The 24,160-nt window shown below is 36.9% G+C and overlaps 1 protein-coding gene and 1 non-coding gene across 5 annotated transcripts in view; both read right to left on the reverse strand.

The window, feature by feature from the left end:
- Positions 1 to 24,160, reverse strand: part of CASK (calcium/calmodulin dependent serine protein kinase) — a 406,622-nt gene that overhangs the window by 207,420 nt on the left and 175,042 nt on the right. For all 4 annotated transcript variants that reach the window (XM_023507605.1, XM_003800989.2, XM_023507604.1 and 1 more), the window contains exon 4: positions 5,381 to 5,458. In XM_023507605.1, the coding sequence (XP_023363373.1) occupies positions 5,381 to 5,458 (78 nt within the window). The remainder of the gene's footprint in view (positions 1 to 5,380; positions 5,459 to 24,160) is intronic.
- LOC111721858 lies at positions 22,088 to 22,192 on the reverse strand. The gene has a single exon (XR_002770862.1). It is a non-coding gene; the product is annotated as a U6 spliceosomal RNA (small nuclear RNA).

Consider the following 24,160-nt stretch of genomic DNA (forward strand, 5'->3'; position numbering starts at 1 on the left):
ACTTGAGAGGCGGAGGCAGGAGACTCACTTGAGCCCAGGAGTTGGAGGTTACTGTTAGCTATGATGCCACGGCACTCTACCCAGGGGACAGCTTGAGGCTCTGTCTCAAAATAAATAAATAAATAAATAAATAAAGTTCTATAATTCCTCTAATTCTCTTTCTCTGATTGTCTGTTTCATCTTCTCTTCCTCTGCATTTTATTCCTTCCTTATCTGTCCTTCTCTTTTCTTCCTAGTATCCCCTTCCTTGCTCGTTTTTCTCCTTCCCAATAGTCACGACAGAAATGCAACAGACTCAACATTATTCATTATATAGTACTTAACTGAAGACCAAAATTTTTTTTATTCCTGCTTTATAATTAAAAGACATTTCCATCAAGTTCCTTCTTTGGTATACCACTATCACTTTTTTTTTTTTCTGCAGAGAAAGGGGTCTTACTATATTGCCCAGGTTGGTCTTGAACTCCTGGCTTGAAGTGATCCTCCTGCTTCAGCCTCCCAAAATGCTGGGATTACAAGTATGAGCCATTGGTATGCTACTGTCTAACCAAGCTCACAAAAATGTACCTCTAGTTATCATATGCGTTATTTCATGTTACTAGTACAATTGATTAAAAGAATTCCATTTTAAAAATGAAAGGTCAGGAAGAAAAGAAAAACAAACTCAGGTTTTGTTCTTGTACTTGTCATTCGTTGTCGTCTCACAACTGGGTCTTAAGCCAGAGAGCAAGGCTCATGTAAGTTAGTTCCGGTACTCAATTTCTCTTACTCTACAAATGCATATATAAGGGGTTGTGGTCATATACTCTATGTCAGGGCCAGTTTTGTTTAAAGTAGGGATTCTTAACTTGGTGTTGTTGCCTATTAGGCTTTGGGGGATCTGTAACCCCTTGAAATGGCTAAGAGACAACAAATATGAAAGTGCTTTATAAACTTGAAACCACTCTACAAAGTGGTTAAAGCTTAAATCATTATTATTACAATATTTATTTATTTATTCATTCATTCATGACAGAGTCTCACTCTGTTGCCCAGGCTAGAGTGCCACGGGATCAGCCTAGCTCAGACTCCTGGGTTCAGGCAATCCTCCTGCCTTAGCCTCCCCAGTAGCTATAACTACAGGCCTGTGCCACAAAGTCTTGCTAATTTTTCTATTTTTAGTAGAGACAAGGTCTTTCTCTTGCTCAGGCTGGTCTTGAACTCCTGAGCTCAAGGGATCTACCTGCCTCAGCCTCTCAAGAGTGCTAGGATTACAGGTATAAGCCATCATTCCCAGCTACAATATTATTATCGTTAATCTTAGCCAAAGATTTACAAACAGACTATTTGCCTATCTAGTTGTCAATGGTTAAGTAAGTTTATATAAGTTTAACCTTGGTGAAGTGGACAAATCTACATAATGGACTACTTAGGATACAAAGCACTGAGACAGTCACTTAAATTATCTTTAGCCTAAGGAAACTTCCTATCTCAAAACCTCATAAAACAAAACAGAACAAAACTCATTGAATGAGCATTGTTAATTTGCATATGAGGATACTCAATTATTTGACCCAAACATAGGTATACAGCAGAATCTCTGCAGTACATGTAGATAAAGTAGAATTTTTTTTCTCTCCAGATTATAATAGATCTGACCTATTTTTCTCCGCCCTCCCAGTCATGATCCTGGGAGGCTTATGCATGTGAATGGTCTGTAAGCAGAATAAAATGAGTACCCCAATCTGCCCACATGTTCAAGAGAGTTCCTGAGTAAATTTTTAATAAAACCTTAATGTCATGAAACAACATTGTGGTCTACACTTTTAGAAAAACTTGATACATACGTTTTTCTTCAATTTCTCTAAGGCTTAGAAAAGATGATAACTCTCTTGAAAGAAAGAGCTGGCCAGTAATCTATTTACTCTGGAAGGAGTGGGGTGGTGGAAGATAAAAAGAGAGATGACTCTCTACTCTCCTTGTCAACTCTGGGTAGAAAGACTAATGCTATTTGCTAACAGATGAGACTTTATTTCTGAAATGCCCTTAATGAATTGACCCTAGCTAAAGACTAACTATGATAATCCAGGATCTTTGAGGCATAGATAGCTTCTTGGAGAATGTCATATATATGATCCAACTCTCTGGGGTATGAAATGAGATGTTTCATAATTGCAGTGCTCCCCCCTGTGTGTGGAACCCCACAAATCTCAGGTAGAGACTTCAACTATGTAGTATTCAGAGCCAGAGATGTATTTCTGATTTGGGAAGAAATGACAGGGGCTCTTGCCCTTGAGGTCCCAGACCTCTCTCTGCCTCAGATGAGTCTTTTGATTGTCTGTATCCTTGAAATTATTTAATAAAATGTGGTACCAGTTAAGAAGATCTCTCTGATTTGCAAGAGTTTGATTTGATAATCTGATTCTGTGTTAGCTTGCTCTATGACTCATTATCCCTGAAAGGACAGAGGTAGTCACTAATTCAGTTGTTATAAGGACTGAACACTGTTCAGGTGCTTTGCTGCTCCTCTTGAAGCTCAGCCAGTTGGAAAAAAAAAACAACACGATCAATTTGATTACTTGGTGTCTCACAGTCTTCCTGCAGAAATCATCTGGTCAAATGTTGTACACCAATGGAAGAATCTATGTGTGCCTTATTATATTGATCTTTTGCAACAAGGAACACACATAATAATACTTTGTGACCCACACCCTCTAATACTTTTTCACTGTTAGAGGGAAGAGTCTTTAATAAATTGTCTCCAAATCTCTCTTTTTGCAATGTCACCTACTGGTCTCAATGCTACTCTCTTCTGGTCTACTCTGGAAAGTTCTTTTCATAAAATCACTATTTAAGCAGAAAATATAGGTAGACTTAAAAATCAACAGGTTTCATTTTGATGTATATAAATATCTACCTTTTCTATAAATCTCAAGAATGGGAGAGACGACAAGTCATTTCACTATATGATATAACCTCTCTATACTGCCTTCTTAACATATCTTGACATCCAACCCACTGCAGAGAGTAACTCAAAGTTTAGGAAAAGCAGTAAAGATGACTAGAGACCAGAGTAAAAGTGATACCAATTTCACCTCAACCCTGCCAGCATATATACTAGGTTGCCTAGCATTAGTGTGGTTCAAAAAGGAAAAACTCATATTCCTCCACGGAATTTCACTATTTTATAAAATCAAAATTGAGAATTTTCAGTTTTCTTTATTTCCTATCGCTCTTGAAAAACAGTAATATGGAAAAGTACAAAAGGCAAGTTGCCTCAAATTCTTTAACAAATACACATGAGGCTGGACACTATTACTACAGTCACCTTCGAAGTACTACCCTTGACCATCTGGTGACTGTAGTGATATTCAGCAATGAGGTATGTAGTACTTTTCCTAGGAGTAGTTTGTGAACTTAATTGCCAGACCTCACAGGACAGTTCTGATGGCCATTCCAGAAAAATTGTTCTAGAATTGCTTCAAAGAGTAGACTAGGTGCTGGTGTCATTGCATAGCCTCGAAAGGGGAGTACTCTGAAGGTGACTGCAGTGATACTCAGCAGTGAGATATGTAGCACTTTTTCTAAGTTCATGAACTTAATTATCTGATGTCATGTAAATGATGATATGCAAAAGTATGAGAGTTTCATTTAGTCAGATGAAATGCTTTACAACTACACTGTAAGGAAAGTCAAGACAGCATCTATTATTTTAGTATTAAAGAATGGTTTTTTAATTTTGAAGCTCAAGAAAGAATAAAAATTTACCGGGAATGGATTAACAAGCTGTGGTATATGTATACCATGGAATACTATACAACTACAAGAAGATGGAGACTTTACATCTTTTGTATTAACCTGGACAGAGGTAGAACACTTTCTTCTTAGTAAAGCATCACAAGAATGGAGAAGCAAGAATCCAATGTACTCAATTCTAATATGAAAGCATAGATTAGCTAATATAAGGTGGGGTAAGGGAATAAGTAAGTGGGAAGAGGGGAGGGGAGAAGGGGGGTCAATGTATATGGCACACCTCTTGGAGGCAGGACACAATTATAAGAGGGACTCTAACAAATGCAATTGGTGTAACCTAATTCTTTGTACCCTCAACTCAATGAATCTCAAACAATAATAAAAAAAATTGTGCTATCAAAAGAATAAAAATTTAAAAGTGTAATTAAAAACTCAAAACAACGGGAAAAATGGGCTTTAGAAAGGATGACCGCACAAAAGAAAAGAGGTTATTTAGCCTAATTTCTATCATGCATATATACATTAGGAGCCTAAAGAAGTAACTATAGTTAACATATTATAACCTCTCATTTGCTTCTTGTCTCTAACTTCATTTGTATGAAAAAGTAGCTACTCTACTTTGAGCGTATTCTTTATTTTGTGCTATAGCTATGGATGCTCCATTCCTGAGACTAGGTTCCTAGCTCCTCAGCCAGGAGGAATCAGGGTGAGGAATCTGAAGAGAGTCAAGTCATTCTGAGTTCAAAACTGTATTAAGGTGGCTTTTAAGTTGTTGCTAGCTATGTATTTCTAAGATGTCATATTCACAAAAGGAATGATAGAAAGGAAAAAATTACAATCATTTAATGTAAGTTTTTCTCTAACGCTAGAAAGTTTTAACACATCCTAATAGTTTGAGGGTTTGAACCCTTCAATATAATATGGTTGATTACTAATGAGGGATGTGATATTGCATGTGTTAAAAAGGTACCTTACTGGGGTGGGAAATTATATGACTTTATGTCACCAGAGCAGAAAGCTGTATTGCTCTAAATATATAAGTAACCCAGTATATGGATGGCTCCTTTGATTTGAAGATTTACTCCTTATTTTGAGTCACTGGGTCTTTACAATAACTTCTCCACTTGGAAGAAGGGTTGCCATTTGATTGGTAGGTCTCACACTAGCCTGAAGCAAATATATTCAGCAGGAAAATGGTGCTTTTATTTCTATTCCTTCTATCGTTTCTGTTCTTTAATTTTCCTAAGATTAACTGGTCACATAACAATTTGATATCACTAAAAGGCAAAATGAAGAACTAATGAGGCACATCTGTCAAAAACCAAAAATCAAATAAAAAACCCAAGTTTAATTAGACATGGTTCCTGGGTTATCAAATACCTTGTATAAAAGTCATCAGAAATGGGAAAGACAGCAGTACGGATGTGAAAACATAAACCTGCATTAATAAACTTATCGTTCCGTCTTTCATATTTCCAATTACTATTCAGTTGCACTAATGCACACTAAAATAGATAGGCTCCTTGTAGCAAAGAGCAGCAGTATGCTTAGTTGAAAGAGCAGGCTACTATTTCATGTGACTTCTTTGTCATTTCCTTCTTTTACTTCCACCTTGACCACTGGGGATTAGGTATAATACATTACATACCTGGCTACAGCTTCACTGTATACAAAACCAGCATCAGCTCGTTTTACGATTTCAAAACACAGATCTGCTCCATCCATACTGTAGAAAAAAATATGAAAAAGAACATAAGAAATAAAGAAATTCCAGAGAAATAACACTGAAAGGGAAAACATTACATCATTAGTTGGCTTACTGCTAATGACTGTAAGTTATTTAAATCTCCTTTCTTTCAATGAAAAAAATAGACACAAATTATAAAAGACATTATAACCATCTTAACCTTAAAAATCTGCAGGGAAAGAAACAGAAAGAACAGGCAAATGGTAATATCAAATAACATGAGGTATATAAAATTGACTATAAATTTTCTTTAGGTTATCACAATATGAAGTCTCAGAAAAGAGCGATGTTGGGGGTTGTGGGTATATTTTTGAGCTGAGTTCCAAAATTATCTATCTCTAGTCATGCAATGTAATATTTTATTAAGAATATAAGTATTTTAAAGACATTTTGCTATAGTTATTACTACTAAATGAAAAATTTAGTCTATATATTATACAAGGAAAAACCAATGAGTTAATCCATAATTTTTTTGTTTATACTTTTATTACCAAAGCTAAATGCTACAAATATATTGCAACACATCAAAGTGTTGGTGACAGTGTCACTATCTTATCCTAAAACACACAATGGTTCTCTATTTCTCACCAGATATATAAGGCCTCTTGCCGTGACCACACCTTGCCTCTTCTACCTATATACCATTTAATAACATTTCAAGAAAACCTTGCTATCTTAGGTCTTATTATAACTCCCCGAATATACATACATTTCTATTGGCATCATGCTTCTACATATAGTTCTGTTCATATTCAAAATCTATGCTTCATTCAAGGTTTTACTCCAATCCCACCTTCCTAGGAAGGGCCTCATTATCAGCCACATTAATGCCCTTCTCTTTGATTCTATAAAAACCCTATTCTCCATATGATAACACATAGCACTTATATATACATAAACATACCTCCATATACACATATACATATATGTATGCATGAAACTTTTGCCAGAATATTACATATATTAATCAAATTATTCAAGTATTAATAACTAACATTCTCATAATGCTTTAAGGTTTATAAAATCAAATCCAGTATCTCATTTATTCATTTATTTAGTAGTTCAGTTTCCAATATACCTGATACAAGTATTATACTGAGAAAATAGAAACTGCTAGAAGAGGAAGTAAAGGAATTATTAACATACTTCCTATTCACCAGGCACCATGTTATACACATGTATCTCCCTTCAGACTTAGAATTGCTCCATGAGTTAGCATCATTCTTGTTCTCAAATAATACATTTGCACAGACAAGCATGTGACAGGGATAGGATCCAAATATCTGTCTAGCTATGTCCAGTGCTCTTCTCATTGAGCTACACCAAACTGGGTACATAAGAAACAAATGCACCTTTTTGAGCCCTATAACAGTTTGACAATAATGTAAAGTCTTCTTGAACAATTATACTTTAAACTTTGAACATACCCCTATCAAATACCCAGTAGAAAAGTAAACATATAGCAGATACTTAATGAGCAGTTGGTTGTATTATTTGGATCCTGGTGTGGTTTTATGTAAATGAAAATACTTTCACATTTATACAGGCTTTACAAATTTTACCATTTCACACCTAATGAACATTTTCCTATGTCAAGTAGGATTCTTCTCCAAAATAATGTTCATGATGGCCTAGTCTACTGCCAACTATAGCAGCACCTGTTCTCCACCATTAGAAATAAAGCCTGGATGAATGTGATCATGCATTTTTGTAAGCAACTCTGATCATCACTATGATAAAATTCTTAATAGAGTTGCTAGGTCAAGTGGTATATATTTTTATATATACTTTTTATTGGCATCATGCTTCTGCATGTTGATATACACACACAACAAGAAAAACTTATACTCTCACTACCCAGTGTGAATGTGTCCTTTCCTTTACTAAGATCACTATACTTTTTCATCTTTGCCAAACAGATAGGGGGGGAGTCATTCATGATGCCTTAATTTGCATTTCCTTGATTATCAGAAAGGATGAGTATTTTTCATTTCTTTGTACTACGGAGAGAAAAAAATGCTATTTTAAAAACTGGTTGCAGTGGCTTGGCGCCTGTGGCTCAAGTGGCTAAGGTGCCAGCCACATACACCTAAGGTGGTGGGTTCAAATCCAGCCCGGGCCCACCAAACAACAATGACGGCTGCAACCAAAAAATAGCCGGGCATTGTGGAGGGCGCCTGTAGTCCTAGCTACTTGGGAGGCGGAGGCAGTAGACTTGCTTGAGCCCAGGAGTTGGAGGTTGCTGTGAGCTGTGATGCCACGGCACCCTACCCAGGGGGACAGGTTGAGGCTCTGTCTCAAAAAAAAAAAAAAAACTGGTTGCAGTTTAAGCTGGTTAGTTGATCTCTGAGGACTAAAAAACATCTCATAGTGAAGGAATTAGTTTTGCTTAGGTGTTTTTCTTTTTACTTGTGAAATGTGAGGGTGAGCACTATTCAACTTAGATGAGAGACGAGTTAGGCAAAGGAGAGAGCTAAATTGATTACATAATTAAGCAGTAAGAATTTAGGAGTTATCCTGAGAACGAAAGGTCTTTTTGAAGGAACCTAGAAGGGACCAGGGAAAAGGAGCAGAGGGTGGAAGGGTAGGGGCAGCAAACTGGGGAGAAGTCAAAACATAAAGCCTAAGGAGGCAACCAACCAGTGAAAAATAACTAGAAATTATTTACTGTCCTGAGCTACGAGTATCGGCATGGATCAATCCATCTGCTTGGTCATATATGAATTATGAGATGACAATTTTGACACATGTGCATACAGACACGTGGTGTTTTTAAGTTTCTACTCTCTTTCAATGACCTGCCTATTCTTCCATCTAATACTATTCCATTTAAAATACTGTAGTAACTTATTTATCAGGTGCAATGAACACTGCCCTGGTGACAGGTAGTACACTAAAAGCCCTGCTTCTAAGCATTATACAAGATATCCATGTAACAAAAACATTGGTACCCCTTTAACATTTTGAAATAATAAAACACTGTAGTAGTATATTTTAATATTTGGCAAAATAAGTCTCATCTCATTATTTTTTGCCAGCATTTTCTTATGATTCCCCCCCCATTGAACTTTAAAATCATTTTGTCAAACTCTAAAAGCTCTTTATATATTGACTCAGATGGTATTAAATTTAGACATTAACTACTACAAATTAACTCCTTCTAATATTCTCATTGATGAACGTGACATGCCTCTCCATTTCCTTTCATGTCTCTAAGTTACAGTTACTTCTATATTTTGTTGTTGTTGTTGTTGTTGTTTTTAAGACAGAGACTCACTCTGTTACTCAGGCCAGAGTGCTGTGGCATCAGCCTAGCTCACTGCAACCTTGAACTCCTGTGTTCAAGGGTTCCTCCTGCCTCAGACACCCGAGTAGCTAGAACTACAGGCACTCCACCCCAACAACTGGCTAATTTTTCTATTTTTAGTAGACTTGGGGGTCTCACTCTTGCTCAGGCTGGTCTCAAACTCCTGAGCTCAAGTGATCCTCCTGTCTCGGCCTCTTACAGTGCTAGAATTACAGGCATGAGCCACTGCACCTGGCCTCTAAGTTATAGTTTTAAGGTTATTTTTATATTGGTTTATTTTGATTATTGATTGATTATTGATTGATTATTGATTATTGATTATTAAGTTTTTTCCCCTAGGCATTTTATGCTTTAGTTGCCAATATAAATGGGACCTTTTGGCTACTGTATATTTTTTTAACTCAATGCTTTCTAATCAGGGTACTAGACAAAATCACCTGTGTAACTTCTTAAATATACAGGCAAGTTCTTTGGAAGGGTTTTATTCTGAGAGAAAGTCATCAATGTGAAAGTATATTTCTATTATTAAAGCTATTTGATTAGTTATTTATAACATTAATTGATATTAAAAGGCATAATCCACTACTTTTAAATTTCATGATACAAAAATAAAAAATACTATTGTTTATGTAAATTTTATTCATCATAAAAATTCAAAATATACATATTCATATAATAATACAATCCTGATATAACCTTGAATCTTCTGAACAAAATTGATGGCTCAATTCTTTAACAAACTTTATTTGATATGATCCTAAAATCAATAATAAATAGCTTCTTTTTATTACTTTTCTCTTTGGCTTCCCATCTTGTGGTACTTCTGATGAAAGTTTCAAGAACTTTCAAAGAGCATGTTGTGAACTTCCCTGGTTGGCTGCAGTGTGAGGGAGTGAAAGGAAAGGAGAAGAAATCCTTCTACTGAAGAGTAAGTACTGGGAGGGGAGCTTCTATACTGCCTGAAGAGAGAAGCCATAGAAGGTTTAGTTTGAATTGTGAAACATAGTGAGATTATGAAGGAGCTTAGCTGTCTCTCTTCACCTATCTGAATTTTTAAAATTTTATAATAAGTATTATTCATATAATCAAAAAATTACCCAAAACCAAACACATCAAACAAACAAAATAGATCACAGGTCTAGAGACATAAGGTACAACTAACTGGTTGTACATTGAAGGAGATCAGAATATGCCACCCCAAAATATGCCACTTTGGCATCAGAATTATTTTGAATTTAAGGCACAAAATCATGTGCTAGATAGTATAGCAATATCAATTTGCTGTAACTGTTTCTAAATGTTGACTCTCAATTTCTGTACCCATTTTATTGCAGACCAATAATAGATGGTAGATTGGCACTCATCTGAAAATATACTTTGAAGAACACTTTTATAAAGGAGAAACCAAATGTGGATTTCTCTGACCAGCTTTTTCTCTGAGGATGCCAAAAACAACTAGAAAAAGCTAGATGAAATCAAAATTTTTTTCTTAAACCTTCAAAGAATTAACAGTATCATGAGTGAAAAACTCATGAGAACAAGGAAAGGATTAGTGCTCAAAGAGGTGAAAGAGAGCTATTTCTACCCTGGGGGCTGGCAGTGGATCATAGATGAAGGCAGTCAGGGCAAGGCACTTTTGGGGAAGGAGAGAAGTTGGAGGGGGTGGAAAGATAGAGACTGAAAGGAACCAGTTGCTTTTGTACCAGGGTGATATAAGAAGAGTGATTAGAGGCAGAACTCTTTCTTTTGGCAGATGTGTAAAGAACCTGCCAAAGGCTAAGGCCCTGATGAAACACCTCTTGATCCTGGCTGAGGACATAGTGCTACATTTGAAAATTGGGGTATAGGCTCAGTGCCTGTAGCTCAAGCGGCTAGGGCGCCAGCCACATATACCAGAGCTGGCAGGTTTGAATCCAGCCCGGGCCTACCAAACAACAATCAACTACAACCAAAAAATAGCTGGGCTTTGTGACCTGCACCTGTGGTCCCAGCTCTTTGGGAGGCTGAGGTAAGAGAATCACTTAAGCCCAAGAGTTAGAGGTTGCTGTGAGCTGTGACACCATGGCACTCTATCCAGGGTGACAGCTTGAGACTCCGTCTCAAAAAAAAAAAAAAAAAAAGAAAGAAAGAAAATTGGGGTATAGAATATATTCTATTATGCCATGTTGGTAGCATAGGAAAACCTCAATGTTCACCAGGGAGATAAAAGATTTGCCTAAAAACTTTGGAAAGAAACAAGCACTCAGAGTATATTTCTTAATCACAATATAGTTACATTGGAAATAAATTAGCAAATTAACCTGAAAATCCCCAATGCTTGGAAACTGAGAAATACATGCTAAATAACCTATTAATCAAAGGAGAAATCATAATGAAAATTAGAAAATCTTTCCAATAATGATAATGAAAAGAGTACACACCAAAACTTGTGCAGTATTGAGGCGGTACATTTCAAGATCTGTGTGTTGCCATTAAGAGACCTGTGAATATAGAAATGACTGAAAGGTGGCGTGGGGGCATAAGTCCAATCTTCCAGTGAGAAAAGCTGGTAATTTTTGAGCAGCTCCTATGGCTTAGTGAGTAGGGTCTGGCCCTATATACTGAGGGTGGTGGGTTTGAACCTGGCTCCAGCCAAACTGCAACAAAAAAATTAGCCGGGTGTTGTGGTGGATGCCTGTAGTCCCAGCTACTCAGGAGGCTGAGGAAAGAGAATCGCCTAAGCCCACGAGCTGGAGGTTGCTGTGAGCTGTGATGCCATAGCACTCTAGGGAGGGGGATAAAGTGAGACTCTGTCTCTAAAAGAAAAAAAAAGAAAAGAAAAGCTGGTGATTTTTGACACACACATACAAATACAACTTGGCATTGCAGAAACTTTTCTCAAATGAAGTAATCTACTGTTGATGGAAAAATACATAAATATAACCTTTCTGAAGGGCAATTCTATAGTGCTTGACAACAAAAACCTCTAAAATGTACATGTCCTTTGATTCAATAATTTCTTTCCAAGAGAAACAAGAGAAATATTTGCCAAGTTTTAATGAAGAGGGTTTATCACAGCTATTTGTAATAGGGAAAAATTGGGAAAATCTAAATGCCCAACAATAGAAGAATGGTTAAGTAAACTGTGGTAAATCCACAAAGTAGAATATTATGCTACCATTAGAATAATGTTCCAGGCCAGGCACGGTGGCTCATGTCTGTAATACTAGCATTCTGGGAGGCCGAGGTAGGTAGATTGCTTGAGCTCAGGAGTTTGAGACCAGCCTGAGCAAGAAGAAGACCCTGTCTCTAAACAATAGCTGGGCACTGTGGCAGGTGCCTATTGTCCCAGCTACTCAGGAGGCTGAAGCAAGAGAATCGCTTAAGCCCAAGAGTTTGAGATTGCTGTGAGCTGTGACACCACAGCACTCTAGCAAGGGCAACAAAGTAAAACTCTGTCTCAAAAAAAAATGTTATAGAAGTATATTTATTGACATAGAAAGATATGCATAATGCATTAAATGTATAAATGTGTATGTATATATATAGATGTACTGAGAAGTTTTTAGATATAATTTTGTTTTTTTTTTTAGGTTTGCTTTTAAAAAATGAACAGGTACTCAGGTACTATACTTTCATTATACTAAATCAGTTCTAAAAGTTAAGAAAATGAAGAATGCAGCTAAAATATCCTTTACAAAGTAGTTTATATCTATAAATTTGTGTTTTGAAATTTTAAATTGTTAGAAACCTAATAGAAATATTACAATTACTGATTTAAAATATTAGAAAATAAGAAAAGGAAACTCAAAAGCACATTAAACCTAATGAAGGTAGAAGGAAACAATAATAAATAAAAATTAATGAAGTAAAAAACCCAAATAGAGCAAGAGCAAAGTAACAAATAGGTTCTTTGAGAAGATTAATAAAACTAAACTAAAAAATCTTCAATATTTAGAAATAATAGACTTTTACTACATAGGTCTCAGAATAACTAGAAAATAAAAAAAATCTTAAACTTAATAATAACAAAAATAATTACCTCAAAACTTGTAAAATGCAGGCAGAGCAGTATTTAAAGGAAAATTTGATGTTATAAATGCACATATTAGAAAAGAAAGGCTGAAAATTTAGGAACTAAGCATCCCTCTCCCTAAGTTATGTAAAGATTATCAAATTAAATACAAACAAACTGAATGAAAGGAATCAGGATCAGAAATTAATGAAATGAAACCCAAACAGACATTAAAGGGATTAACAAAGCTAAAAGCTAAAAGTTGTTCCCTATGAAATGATGAATCTCTGGCAAGGCTATGGGGGGGGGTGGGTCTGGGGAGGAGGGTCAGAGGGAGAGAGAGGGAGAGAAAAGACATCTCCAGCAGGCAACACTAAGAATGAAAAATGCAGGCTGGGTGCAGTGGCTCAAGCCTATAATCCTAGCACTCTGGGAGGCCAAGGTGGTGGATTATTTGAGTTTATGAGTTCCAGACCAGCCTGAGCTGGAGCAAGACCTCGTCTCTAAAAATAGCAGGGCATTGTGTCAGGTGCCTGTAGTTCTAGCTACTTGGGAAGCTGAGGCAAGAGAATCACTTGAGCCTAAGAGTTTGAGGTTACTGTGAGCTATGATGCCATAGCACTTTACCAAGGGTGACAAAGTGAGACTCTATCTCAAACAAACAAACAAACAAACAAAAAACAGAAAGAAAAATAAGACAACACTTCACATGCTGCAGACATTGAAAATACTGAAACTTTATGCCACAAATTTATATGAAATGAACAAATGCCCAGAAAAATAAAACTTTCTAAAACTAACAAAAAAAAATTAGAAAACCAAAAGTAATTAGAAAATTATAATCCTTTACTGATTAAAGTAATCAAAAACTTTCTGGCATAGAAAACTCTAGGCCTACATGACATTTCTGACAATTTTTTTCTTTTTTTTTTTTTTTAAGAGACAGAGCCTGACTTTGTCACCCTCGGTAGAGTGCAATGATATCACAGCTCACAGCAACCTCCAGCTCTTGGGCTTAGGCGATTCTCCTGCCTTAGCCTCCCAAGTAGCTGGGACTACAGGCACCGGCCACAACGCCTGGCTATTTTTTGTTGCACTTTGGCCGGGGCTTGGTTTGAACCCACCACCCTTGGTATATGGGGCCGGCGCCCTACTCACTGAGCCACAGGCACGACCCTTTCTGACAAATTTTATTGAACATTTTAAGGAGGAAAAAAAATGAATAAAAACCAGGAATAGTCTCTGTGTGGTCTGTACAACTGACTACTGGGGGCATAAACAGGTCTTTTTGTTTTGTTTTGGGTTTTTTTTTTTTTTGCTTTTTTGAGATAAAGTCTCGCTTTATTGCCTGGGCTAGAGTGCAATGGTGTCATTATAGCTCACAGCAACCTCAAATTCCTGAGCTCAAGTGATCCTCATGCCTCAGCCTCCCAAGTAGCTGGGCCTATAGGTGCCCACCACAATGCCCAGCTGATTTTTCTATTTTTGTAGAGATGGGTCTGGCTCATGCTTAGACTAGTCTTAAATTCCTAGCCTCATGTAATCCTCCCATCTTAGTGTCCCAGAGTGCTAGGATTACAGGTTGAGCCACTGAGCCTGTAACAGGTCATAAACAGGGCTTTTATCTTCAACATATCCCTGTATTGGTAAGTATTCACAAATATTTGTTGATGGTGAATGATTAGGGATAGAAAGGGGCTATAGGGAAAAAGGAGGAAAGTCTGGGCTCCTGGTAAGAAAGTTAAAAAGGACCCTGCAATAAACAATGAGTTTTGGGAACACTGTGACTGAACTGATGGAGTATGTTCTCCCCAAAATATAATTTCTAGTCTATGACACAAAGTGGAGTAATGGTCACAGTTATATAACAGCGCACACAGCAAATATCACAAACATCACAAGCCTAATAGACACCATCATATAATTGTCAAGGAAATAGCAGGTAACAATTATGGCTAAAAAGAGAAGGAAAATGGGCACATGTGGCAACTGAGGTAATCTGTGAACAGTAAGAAGTGAACAAGAATACCTAAAGACTTAAGGGAACCAATGAAAACATTTGTAAATAATTATAGGAAAGGTTAAGATAAGATACTTAAATTTGTATGCTGCCTTTGTGTGGTGTCTCCTCTTACTTGCAAGGGGGACCCTTTCCTAATTTCTGGTAAAGTCCGTGCTTCACTTTAAATAAATTGTGCTTCTTTCTCGACTATATTGGAGTCCCAGCTGCTATATTTCCATTCCCCTTTATCTTACTTTCACTTTAACTTGGCTGAACTTGAAAGTTCTGCTGAGTGACCAGACCAGGTTGATTGGACAGCTCAAGGATCTCAGAGATCCCTGACAGTGAATTCATTTCTGAGAGGGAAGTCATGTACATACAACCTTTTTTTTACCCCTTCCCCATCTAACCTACTCCATACTTGGGGGGGGGGGGGTTCAGTTTCATTCAGTATACATTTATTCAGCATCTACTATCTGTAGAGGATACACCATCTGCTATCTGTAGAGCAGACGTCCTCAAACTACAGCCCGCAGGCCACATGCAGCCCGCCTAGGACATTTATCCGGCCCGCCAGGTGTTTTTGCAGCTGCTGCCTGTCCTGCTTAGCAGCCGACTCATCCCAGGGCCCGCAGTCCGGCCCTCCAACGGTCTGAGGGACAGTGAACTGGCCCCCTGTTTAAAAAGTTTGAGGACCCCTGCTGTAGAGGATAGACTAGTTACACCAAGATCCCATCTTTTAAGAGCCTACATTACAGAAGGGGAGATAAAGAGTGTTTTCATGGAGTAGGCAGCCTCTGAGATGGGCCTGCAATAAGAGTAGTAGCGAAAGGGAGAAGAGGAGAAACTGAGAGTGAAAGTGAGGGTGAGAGCATGGGGGATTGGTGGTGAGTACATGGTAATTAAGAAGAGATCAGCATGGTAATTAAGAAGAGATCACCATAAAGGCATTTCATCAGCATCTTAAAGGCATTTCTTTTGACAAACAACCACAAGGCCCAGAAATGAGTCAACACTGTGGGTGGGTTTGGGTAGATCTGGGAATGTTTGAGGTGCTAAGTTCTCCTTTCCCACCTATACTGTAAACAGGATATAATCTTTCAGTAGGAACCTGGACAGGGACCAGAGAAGGTACTTAAACAGGATTGTAACTAAGATATGCAAGTAGATAGAGATCTTCATTTTTTCAATGGAGAAAGTATATTCACTGTAATGGGAACTTAATTGCTTAATAAAGCAATTCTGATACATTGTCAAAAACATAAAAATGATTGAGTGTATCCTAAATGTCTATTTACCAATTGTATTTCCTTTGGTGAAAACTTTCTGTCCTTGCCCATTTGTGTATGAAGCTTAATATCTTCCCTTTCACTGAAATGAACTCTTTATGCTCAATGTAATGTAACCCTTTTATGTCAATATTGAAGCAAATTAATTTTCTAGTTTTTTCAATTTTTGTTAACTATATTGATGTTTTCCTTTGAGAATTCTAGTCCTTGGAAGTTTTAAAAGCTCTCTAAAAATGCGTTAAATAATTTTATCTTTTGCTAGCTTTCCTATGATTTGATTAGCGTATATAAACTCTATTCTGTCTGCAGTTTTCTTATTGTATATTTATGTGTGGGGGTAGGGTGAACCTAAATTGACTTCTGAATTGTTAACTAGTTTTGTCAAGACTTTTTAAAGATCCTTCTTTTCTTTTTTATTTTTCTCACTGAGCCATGGGCTGGATCCTTCTTTTCTTTATTATATTTACTAAACTTTATTATATGTACTGCTGAAAGGACTCCTTTTTAAGAGAAATGCCTGCTGCTGCCTGACTGGCAAGCTGGTTTTTTCCCCTACCCTGTATCCTTAAGTGAATCTGATGCCATGTGTGGTCTATTGGGTTGATGTTTAGAAGACCACCCTGGTGGGTACTGCAGATTATTGATTTCTCACAGCCCACTGAGGGCATTTCTCATAGCCCACTGAGGGGATCAAAGTACCAAGAAGGTCTTCAGCTAAGAGTAGACAAATGGAGGCAGGACACCAAAAGAAGGGAAAGGTCATCTCCAGAAAGAAGGCAGAGCATGTCAAACAAATTCTTTTACCTCAAAATTTTACCTGGGACCACCAGTAGGATACAGATTCAAAGTTGTGTTGGCACATATACCCTAGGTGGGTTCCCTTACTTTTGCTAGGGCAAGTATGCAAATGGAAGTCCATGCTACCATATGTCTAAATATTTAAAAGCTATACATCAAACTTCAAACTTTATGAACTGCTAAATACACATATTAATATGTACTAACCTTCCACCTTGACAAATAGGTCACCATAACGACCTGAAAGGTTAGGTTCTATTAAGAATTCTTTACTAGGCATCTACTCAGAAGAAAAATCAAATCATTTTATCATAAGCACATTTGCACTAGACTGTTTATTGCAGCTCAATTTACAATCGCCAAAATGTGGGAACAACCTAAATGCCCACCAACCCAGGAATGAATTAACAAGCTGTGGTATATATACATATATATGCCATGGAATTACTATTCAGCCATTAAAAAGGTAGAGACTTTATATCTTTTGTATTAACCTGGATTGAGTTGGAACATTCTTCTTAGTAAAGCATCACAAGAATGGAGAAGCAAGAATTCAATGTATTCAGTTCTAATATGAAGGCAGTAGATGATCTACTACAAGTGGGGGTAGGGGAAGAAGGGAGTGGGTAGAGGGGAGGAGGGAGGGGGAGAGGGGGTTATGGTGTATGGCACACCTCTTGGGGGATGGAACACAATTATAAGAGGGACTTTACCTAACAAATGCAATCAGTATAACCTAATTCTTTGTACCCTCAATGAATCCCAACAATAAAAAGGAAAAGAAAAAAAAAAAAGAATTATTTGGTTCCTAAGAGTTCCTCCTCAGAACATGACATCTTAGATATCTGGCCCTTTGCCTGCCTGCCTTCTTTTTCTGCCATACCTTTAGCTCCATCTCTAATCTTAGAACCTTCTTAGGCTATGGCTGATATCCCTAGATATAAGAGGTACCAGTCCAAGCACATATTTTACAACCACTGGATAAGGCCCCTAATTCCACATCTTATAATGGTGTCTTCTGCCATTCCTCATCTACTCATTTCTGGCACAGTTGTCCCCTGGTATCTGTGGAGGACTCCCCTTTCCTCTTCAAATACCAAAATCTGCAGATGCTCAACTCCCCGATATAAAATGGCTTAGTACATGCATATAACCTACACACATTCCCCTGTACACTTTAAATCATCTCTAGATTACTTATAATACCTAATACAACGTAAATACTATGTAAATATCATACTTTAAAATTTGTGTTTTTATTATTGTGTTATTTTTTATTTTTATTTTTTGAATATTTTCAATTGAACTTAAGGATACAGAACTTGTGGATACAGAAGGGGCCAACTCTACAGAACTTTGGGTCAGTTAAGGTTCTTAGTTACAAGAAGCATAAATGAACTCTGATGGATTTAAGCAGAAAAGGAGTTTATTAACAGGACACTGGACTGCTCATAGAATGGTAGAGAGGCCTGTAAACCAAGAGTGGTGCTATGCAGTCACCTAACCGTAAACTGATGAGAGCACCACTGCAGCTGTCCTTCCTACACAACTGCTGTAGCCTGCACCACTGTCCCTGCTAATGTTACATGTTGGAGTCCATTCCAAGTGTTGCTACTACAGCTATCCCTGGAATCTTCCATCCTGCTACCTAAGAGTGGTCTTTGTTTTTTTGTCACTGGCTATTCCATGGGTGGATGTGTCTGGCTCATGCAACCTATGTTACATGCCCATATCATAACTACCAAGGAGAGCAAGTATTTGGCATTTTTAGCTTGATACAACTTTGTCCCCTGTCAAGAATCTTAAGATGAAAGCTTCTTCAAATATTGGAAGAGGGTTCTGATGTTGGAATGACCAAAAACAATGAGAAATGCCCTCTACACATTAGTTCTAGACTCAAGTCTATCTTTAACTGCCTGGCAGACCTTGATCAGGCTGATACTTAGCCTTTCTGGGTCAACAATGACTTTTCAATAAAACGATGAGATCTATATCCTACAAAATTTTGTTTCTTTGAAAAAAATAATAGCTTGAAAGATTTTGCTACTTTTAAAATTTAAATGTGTAAGATACTGTTTATCAAGTTTTAGAAACTGAGAATTGTTCTAATACCCATCTAGATATCAAATATTGATTTGCCACCATTTCTAGGGTCCCACCACATTTACAAATGTCCAGTTGCTTAAAGGAGCAAGATCTCAAGACCACTAATCAATGTTGTTTGACAATGGTGCCTCCTAGTGGATAAACAAACTCCAGCTACAAGAGATAGCAACCGGTAAGATAAGATCAGTTATTTATGTTAATATACCTCTCTGTATGGTTATCTAAAATTCCCAGGAAAAAAAGGAAGGCAAATGAGACCAACAGCCCCGTTCTGTTTTACCACATAAGAACTTTACTGTTATCTTTTGTTGTTCTTACTAATCCTCACAGCTAAATACTACCCTCCCCAACCTCTAATGCTAAAATGATGGAGAAGAACCTCCAGATACAAATCACAATGTGTTACATTATACAATTTTAGAACTGGAAGTATAATTAATTTAAACACTTGCTTTAGGTTAGTAACTAATGAATGGCAGACTAGAACTAGAACCTCAGTCTCTTGCTTTTTAGCCCAGTGCACAACTCCATGTTTCCTGCTCACCATTTTGAAGGAGGGAGTTGTCCTTGCCTTAATATAGACTTCAGGGGTTATTGAGAGAATGGTGACATTCTATTTCTTCAAGGGGATTTTTTTAATTACTGCAAATTTTCACAAGTTCTTTTCCAGCTGACCAAGAGACAGACAGGGTTTCATGGTGCTAGGTAGGACTAAGTTTCCAAGCTACTATTGTTTCTATATTCAAAAAGAGATCTGTAGAGTTCAACTGAGACACTGGTTACTGAATGGCCCCAGTTATGCTTGCATAGGTCTAAGTGTCCAAAAGCCCAGGTCCTCTCCACTTAAATCTTTTGACTTTATTCATTGTAAAAAATAAGCTGTGTAAATACTTTACATCTGATTATTTAATACATGCAATTTATCTACTAGATGTTAGTTCAGTTGGTTTAAACACAGATATTTTTTAAATTTTTTTAGACCTTTGATCTAGTCCTCCTTACTTTTTCAGGTGGGAGTTGGCCACCTAGGCAAATCAATCATAATCACTGTATCAGTTTGCTTTTTATCCTGCATAAGTTCTTATAACCCTGATATAGATGAGTATCTGTGATTTTTCTCTAAGTCTCTCCAGCTCTTCTTTCTATTTTTCTGTCTTTGCTATGCAAAGCCTTCTTTTCATTCAGAGGCAGGTTCATCACTGCAGCCCTTGCAACCACTGACAGTAAAGCTCCTTTAGGAGAGGAAGTACCCTTCAAACAATGTAGATATGAAAACTGCAACAGGTTCCTTTTAGTTGCTTGTACAATTCAAGAAATGGGGGTCATTCTTTGACAGTTCCACTTCTGGCATAACTTCTGTTTATCTGTTTCACAGAACATCTATAGAGCTATAAAAAAATCACACCAGCCCTGATGTGACCTTGCAGATGACGAAGGTAGGCTAATTTGAAAAACGATCTCATCATGAACAAACACACCAGAGATTATAAAATAATCACACAGTTAATCATTAGTTTTCTGTTTTCATTTCACTGCCATCTGCACTCTGAAATCAAACTAGCTGATGTAACTCTCACTTCCAGGCAAGTTCCTAGCTAAAATGAAAATATTAATGTCTGTAATTACAAACTACAGATATATATAGATATAAACAAAGGCATAAGCACAGGTATATGCCCAAAAATAACTTGTTTCAACTTAGCAAAAAATAAAAAGGAACCTTTATTATGTCCTCAGGAGAAAATCCCATATACCCATGAATTATTTCTAGACATAACCAAGAAAAAAATAGGAGTCCTTGAATGTTCAAATCACATCATGGCCAATTTGCACACAGCAACACAACTCTTTACATGAACAAATAAAAGCCAGTGGTTAACTAAAATGATACTTGAGGAAGACACAGATACTTAAATTTATTATCCTCATAGACTATGATTTTTTTATATTAGTCTCTCTTTTGGAATAAGATACTGAAGATTTCTGAAACTTACAAGGTCAGAAGATAAATTATCTAGATTGCAAAATTACTACATTTCACTGGTTTGTCATTTGTTTCTTTACTATACAACATGAATAAATATCTTTCTAGTCTATAATAACAGTTTTTGTACCACCTAAGCAAATCTCTTAAAGCAATGTAAAATATGTTGTTTTATTATTATAGTCTGGCTTCTGGTGCCAAATTTGCATCAATTAGTATAGACTAAAAGATTTACTAAGCATTTAACTATATGACAAGCAACATTTTAAGTGCTTTAGAAGTAGTAATTTATTTAATTCTCATAATAACACTAGGAGATTGGTACTATTTTGCAGATAAGGAAATCGAGACTTAAGAAAAATGTCATATAATTTGTTCAAGGTCACAGAGTTACAGAGTAGCAGAGCCAGGATTTGACTAAGGCAATCTGGGTCCAGGTTCCTGAGCTCTTTCTTAACTTCTAATCCTGAGGCTCACAAATAGAACTTATGACAATGACAGTAAACATGATGGTAACATGTTCTAGTGTGATTATCAGCGTACTTTCACATTTCATTTCACTCTCACATGTTGGCAGGATAGAAATTGAGGTGCCAAGAGGTGAAATGGATCAGATGCTAATAGTAATGACTCCTAAAGTCTTATCTCTAGCCCCACTTCTCCTGGAGATCAGACTCATGTAGACAGTTTGAATTAGACATCTACAACAAACTCAAATGATCCAAGAATTAATTAGTAATTTTCTTCCTCAAACCTAATTTTTATCTGAAGTGATCATGTTTGTTCAATTAGGAAAGTTTTGGGCTACCATCTCTTTAAGTAAAGCCCCGCCGCCTCATCAGACCCTCTATGCTAGAATTCCTGTTCATGTATGTTAGATATTTTCAATCTGGCCTCCATTACTCTCAGCTTCTCTTTTGTACTTTTCATCTCTATTTAACTGTGCTTTTGTCTATATTGGTTCTTTGATACTGTCTTTCAAAGTAAGAAAGACATACCATATCTTTGCCATATTCATTCCAAAGACAGATAGACAAACAGGCACATACAATTGACCTTAGTGGGTTATTGAGAGGAATTAAGAGACAATAAAAAGTGTAGTTACAATCACCAATGGTTTTTTTTTATCTTAATATGGACTACTTCACAAATTTGCATGTTATCTTTCTGTAGGGGTCATGCTAATCTTCTCTGTATTGCTCAAATTTTAGTGTGCATGCTGCTGAAGTGCACACACCAATAGTTTTATTACATGCCCAGACTTATCTTTAGTCATTCTCTCATCTTGCACCTTGTTCCAAAATCATAGCTGACCATCACTCGTAGTGCCCCAACCACACAAGCTGACTCATATTTCTAGCCATTCCCCATGCCCTTTGCCCTGACTATGATGTCTATCACCTTTCCCATTCATGTAGTCAACTTGCCATCTATATTCTATTAGACTCTCTCATCTAGAACCTTAGGGCCAAGCATGGAAACAGCAGTGGGGTTTTATTTGCCCCTGGCTGAACATGGAACAGATTCCTGATTCAAAAGAAAGTTATTCATAGAGGGTCAGGTCAACAATTTAGGGTACTTAGTTCTAGAAAAGAAAAATAGAGGGCAATTGAGACAATCATAAATCCATTCACTCATTCATGTATATTTTTTCTCTAGAATGTGAAGAAAAAATTACATGGGCTTTAAGGTCACGCAAATTTGGAAACTGGGGAGCTTGTTTTGGGGTTATGCCCAAGCCCTTGAGTAAATAGGGAAAGCTGGTATTTGCAGAACATGGCAGATGCAAAACTCTGAAGAAAGAAGAGTAGTAACTTCAGCTCATGAGATTTTCCCCCCCTAGTTGCTATGAGGCCTGCTTCATTCTGTTTTGTCTTTTTTTTAAAACAATCTACAAATATTTATTTATTTTTCTTCAGTCCAAATAAACAATTCTGTTTTCTTTGTTTGAATTTCATGAGATTTTTATATCTTTACAAAATTTTTGCTAATTTCATCTAGTTTCATCTCTTCCATTACCACACAGCAAACTCTTAATCATCTTCAGGTCACTGTATCACCCCTTCTGTGATGGCTTTTTCTCTTCCTATTTTCCTCTCATTGTAAGTGTTTCCATGTCTAGCCATTTTTGTCTTGAGATTCTAGCTATATGTCACATGTAATAGGTATTAAGAAACAAAATTATTAAAGTTGGTGGTAGAGCAAGGACAATAGCATAGGCCTCTCCATTTGTCTTCTAATGTTCTTTCACTCACTAAGGAAATGAGATATCAGATAGGAATACAAAATGGCAGCAAAAATATACTAATAGTTACTGAATAGGGCACACACATCTTAGAAATGAGCCAGAATGGGATGTATACAGCATGAACGTTGGACATTGGTTAAGGAATACTGGAGTTTAGTGAAGGACAGAACCAAAAAGTACTCAAACCCTTCATTTTCCTATAATATTGTTCTTGACATACTCTTTTACCTGGCGTCTGTGCCCCTTTCCTGTTGTGATTTTTCTTCTATCTCTTCAGCTATTCCTTGTCTATCTTATTAGCTTGTTCTTGCTCCTGTTCTAAAATTTTAAAATTTGAAAGAACCTCAATCTTCTTTTCCCTTTATATACTCTTCCAAATCATCTAAATAGCAACCATTCTCAACCATCCAAGATCTCGCTCTGTGTTCACAATCTACATATCCAACTTTCTGTTTAACAATTTCATTCAGATGTACTACAGAAACTTCAAACTCAACATGTCCAATGTATTTCATCATCTACTTCCAGGGTTGCCCAAGTTAGTAAGTGGCACCACCAAATATCAAGTTCTCAAGCTAGTGATGGAGTGGCAAGTTAGACTCCTACTCCTTCTTTATTTCATTTATCTAATCATCAAATCCTGCACCTTCTAATTCCTAAATATCTGCAAACAATATTCACTTCCTTTGTTCTTCACTCACACTGATCTATCCTAGCTACAATGAACTATGTCCACAATGAACTAATGTCCACAATGAACTACTGTGATGGCCTCCCAATTCTCCCTACATCCAAACGTGCTCCCAGCCAAAAGAAAATCTTTAAAAATGGTGATCTTGATCATATGCCTTATGGTATCTACCCACATTTTTAAGATAAATCCTAAAATCCTTCCCGTGTCTTAAAAAGGTCCATCAAGATCTTGCTCCCATTTCCTATGAACCTCTTGAGTC

This window comes from Otolemur garnettii, unplaced genomic scaffold, assembly GCF_000181295.1.
Source record: "Otolemur garnettii isolate 467f Iridium unplaced genomic scaffold, OtoGar3 scaffold00192, whole genome shotgun sequence".
Lineage (NCBI taxonomy): Eukaryota > Metazoa > Chordata > Mammalia > Primates > Galagidae > Otolemur > Otolemur garnettii.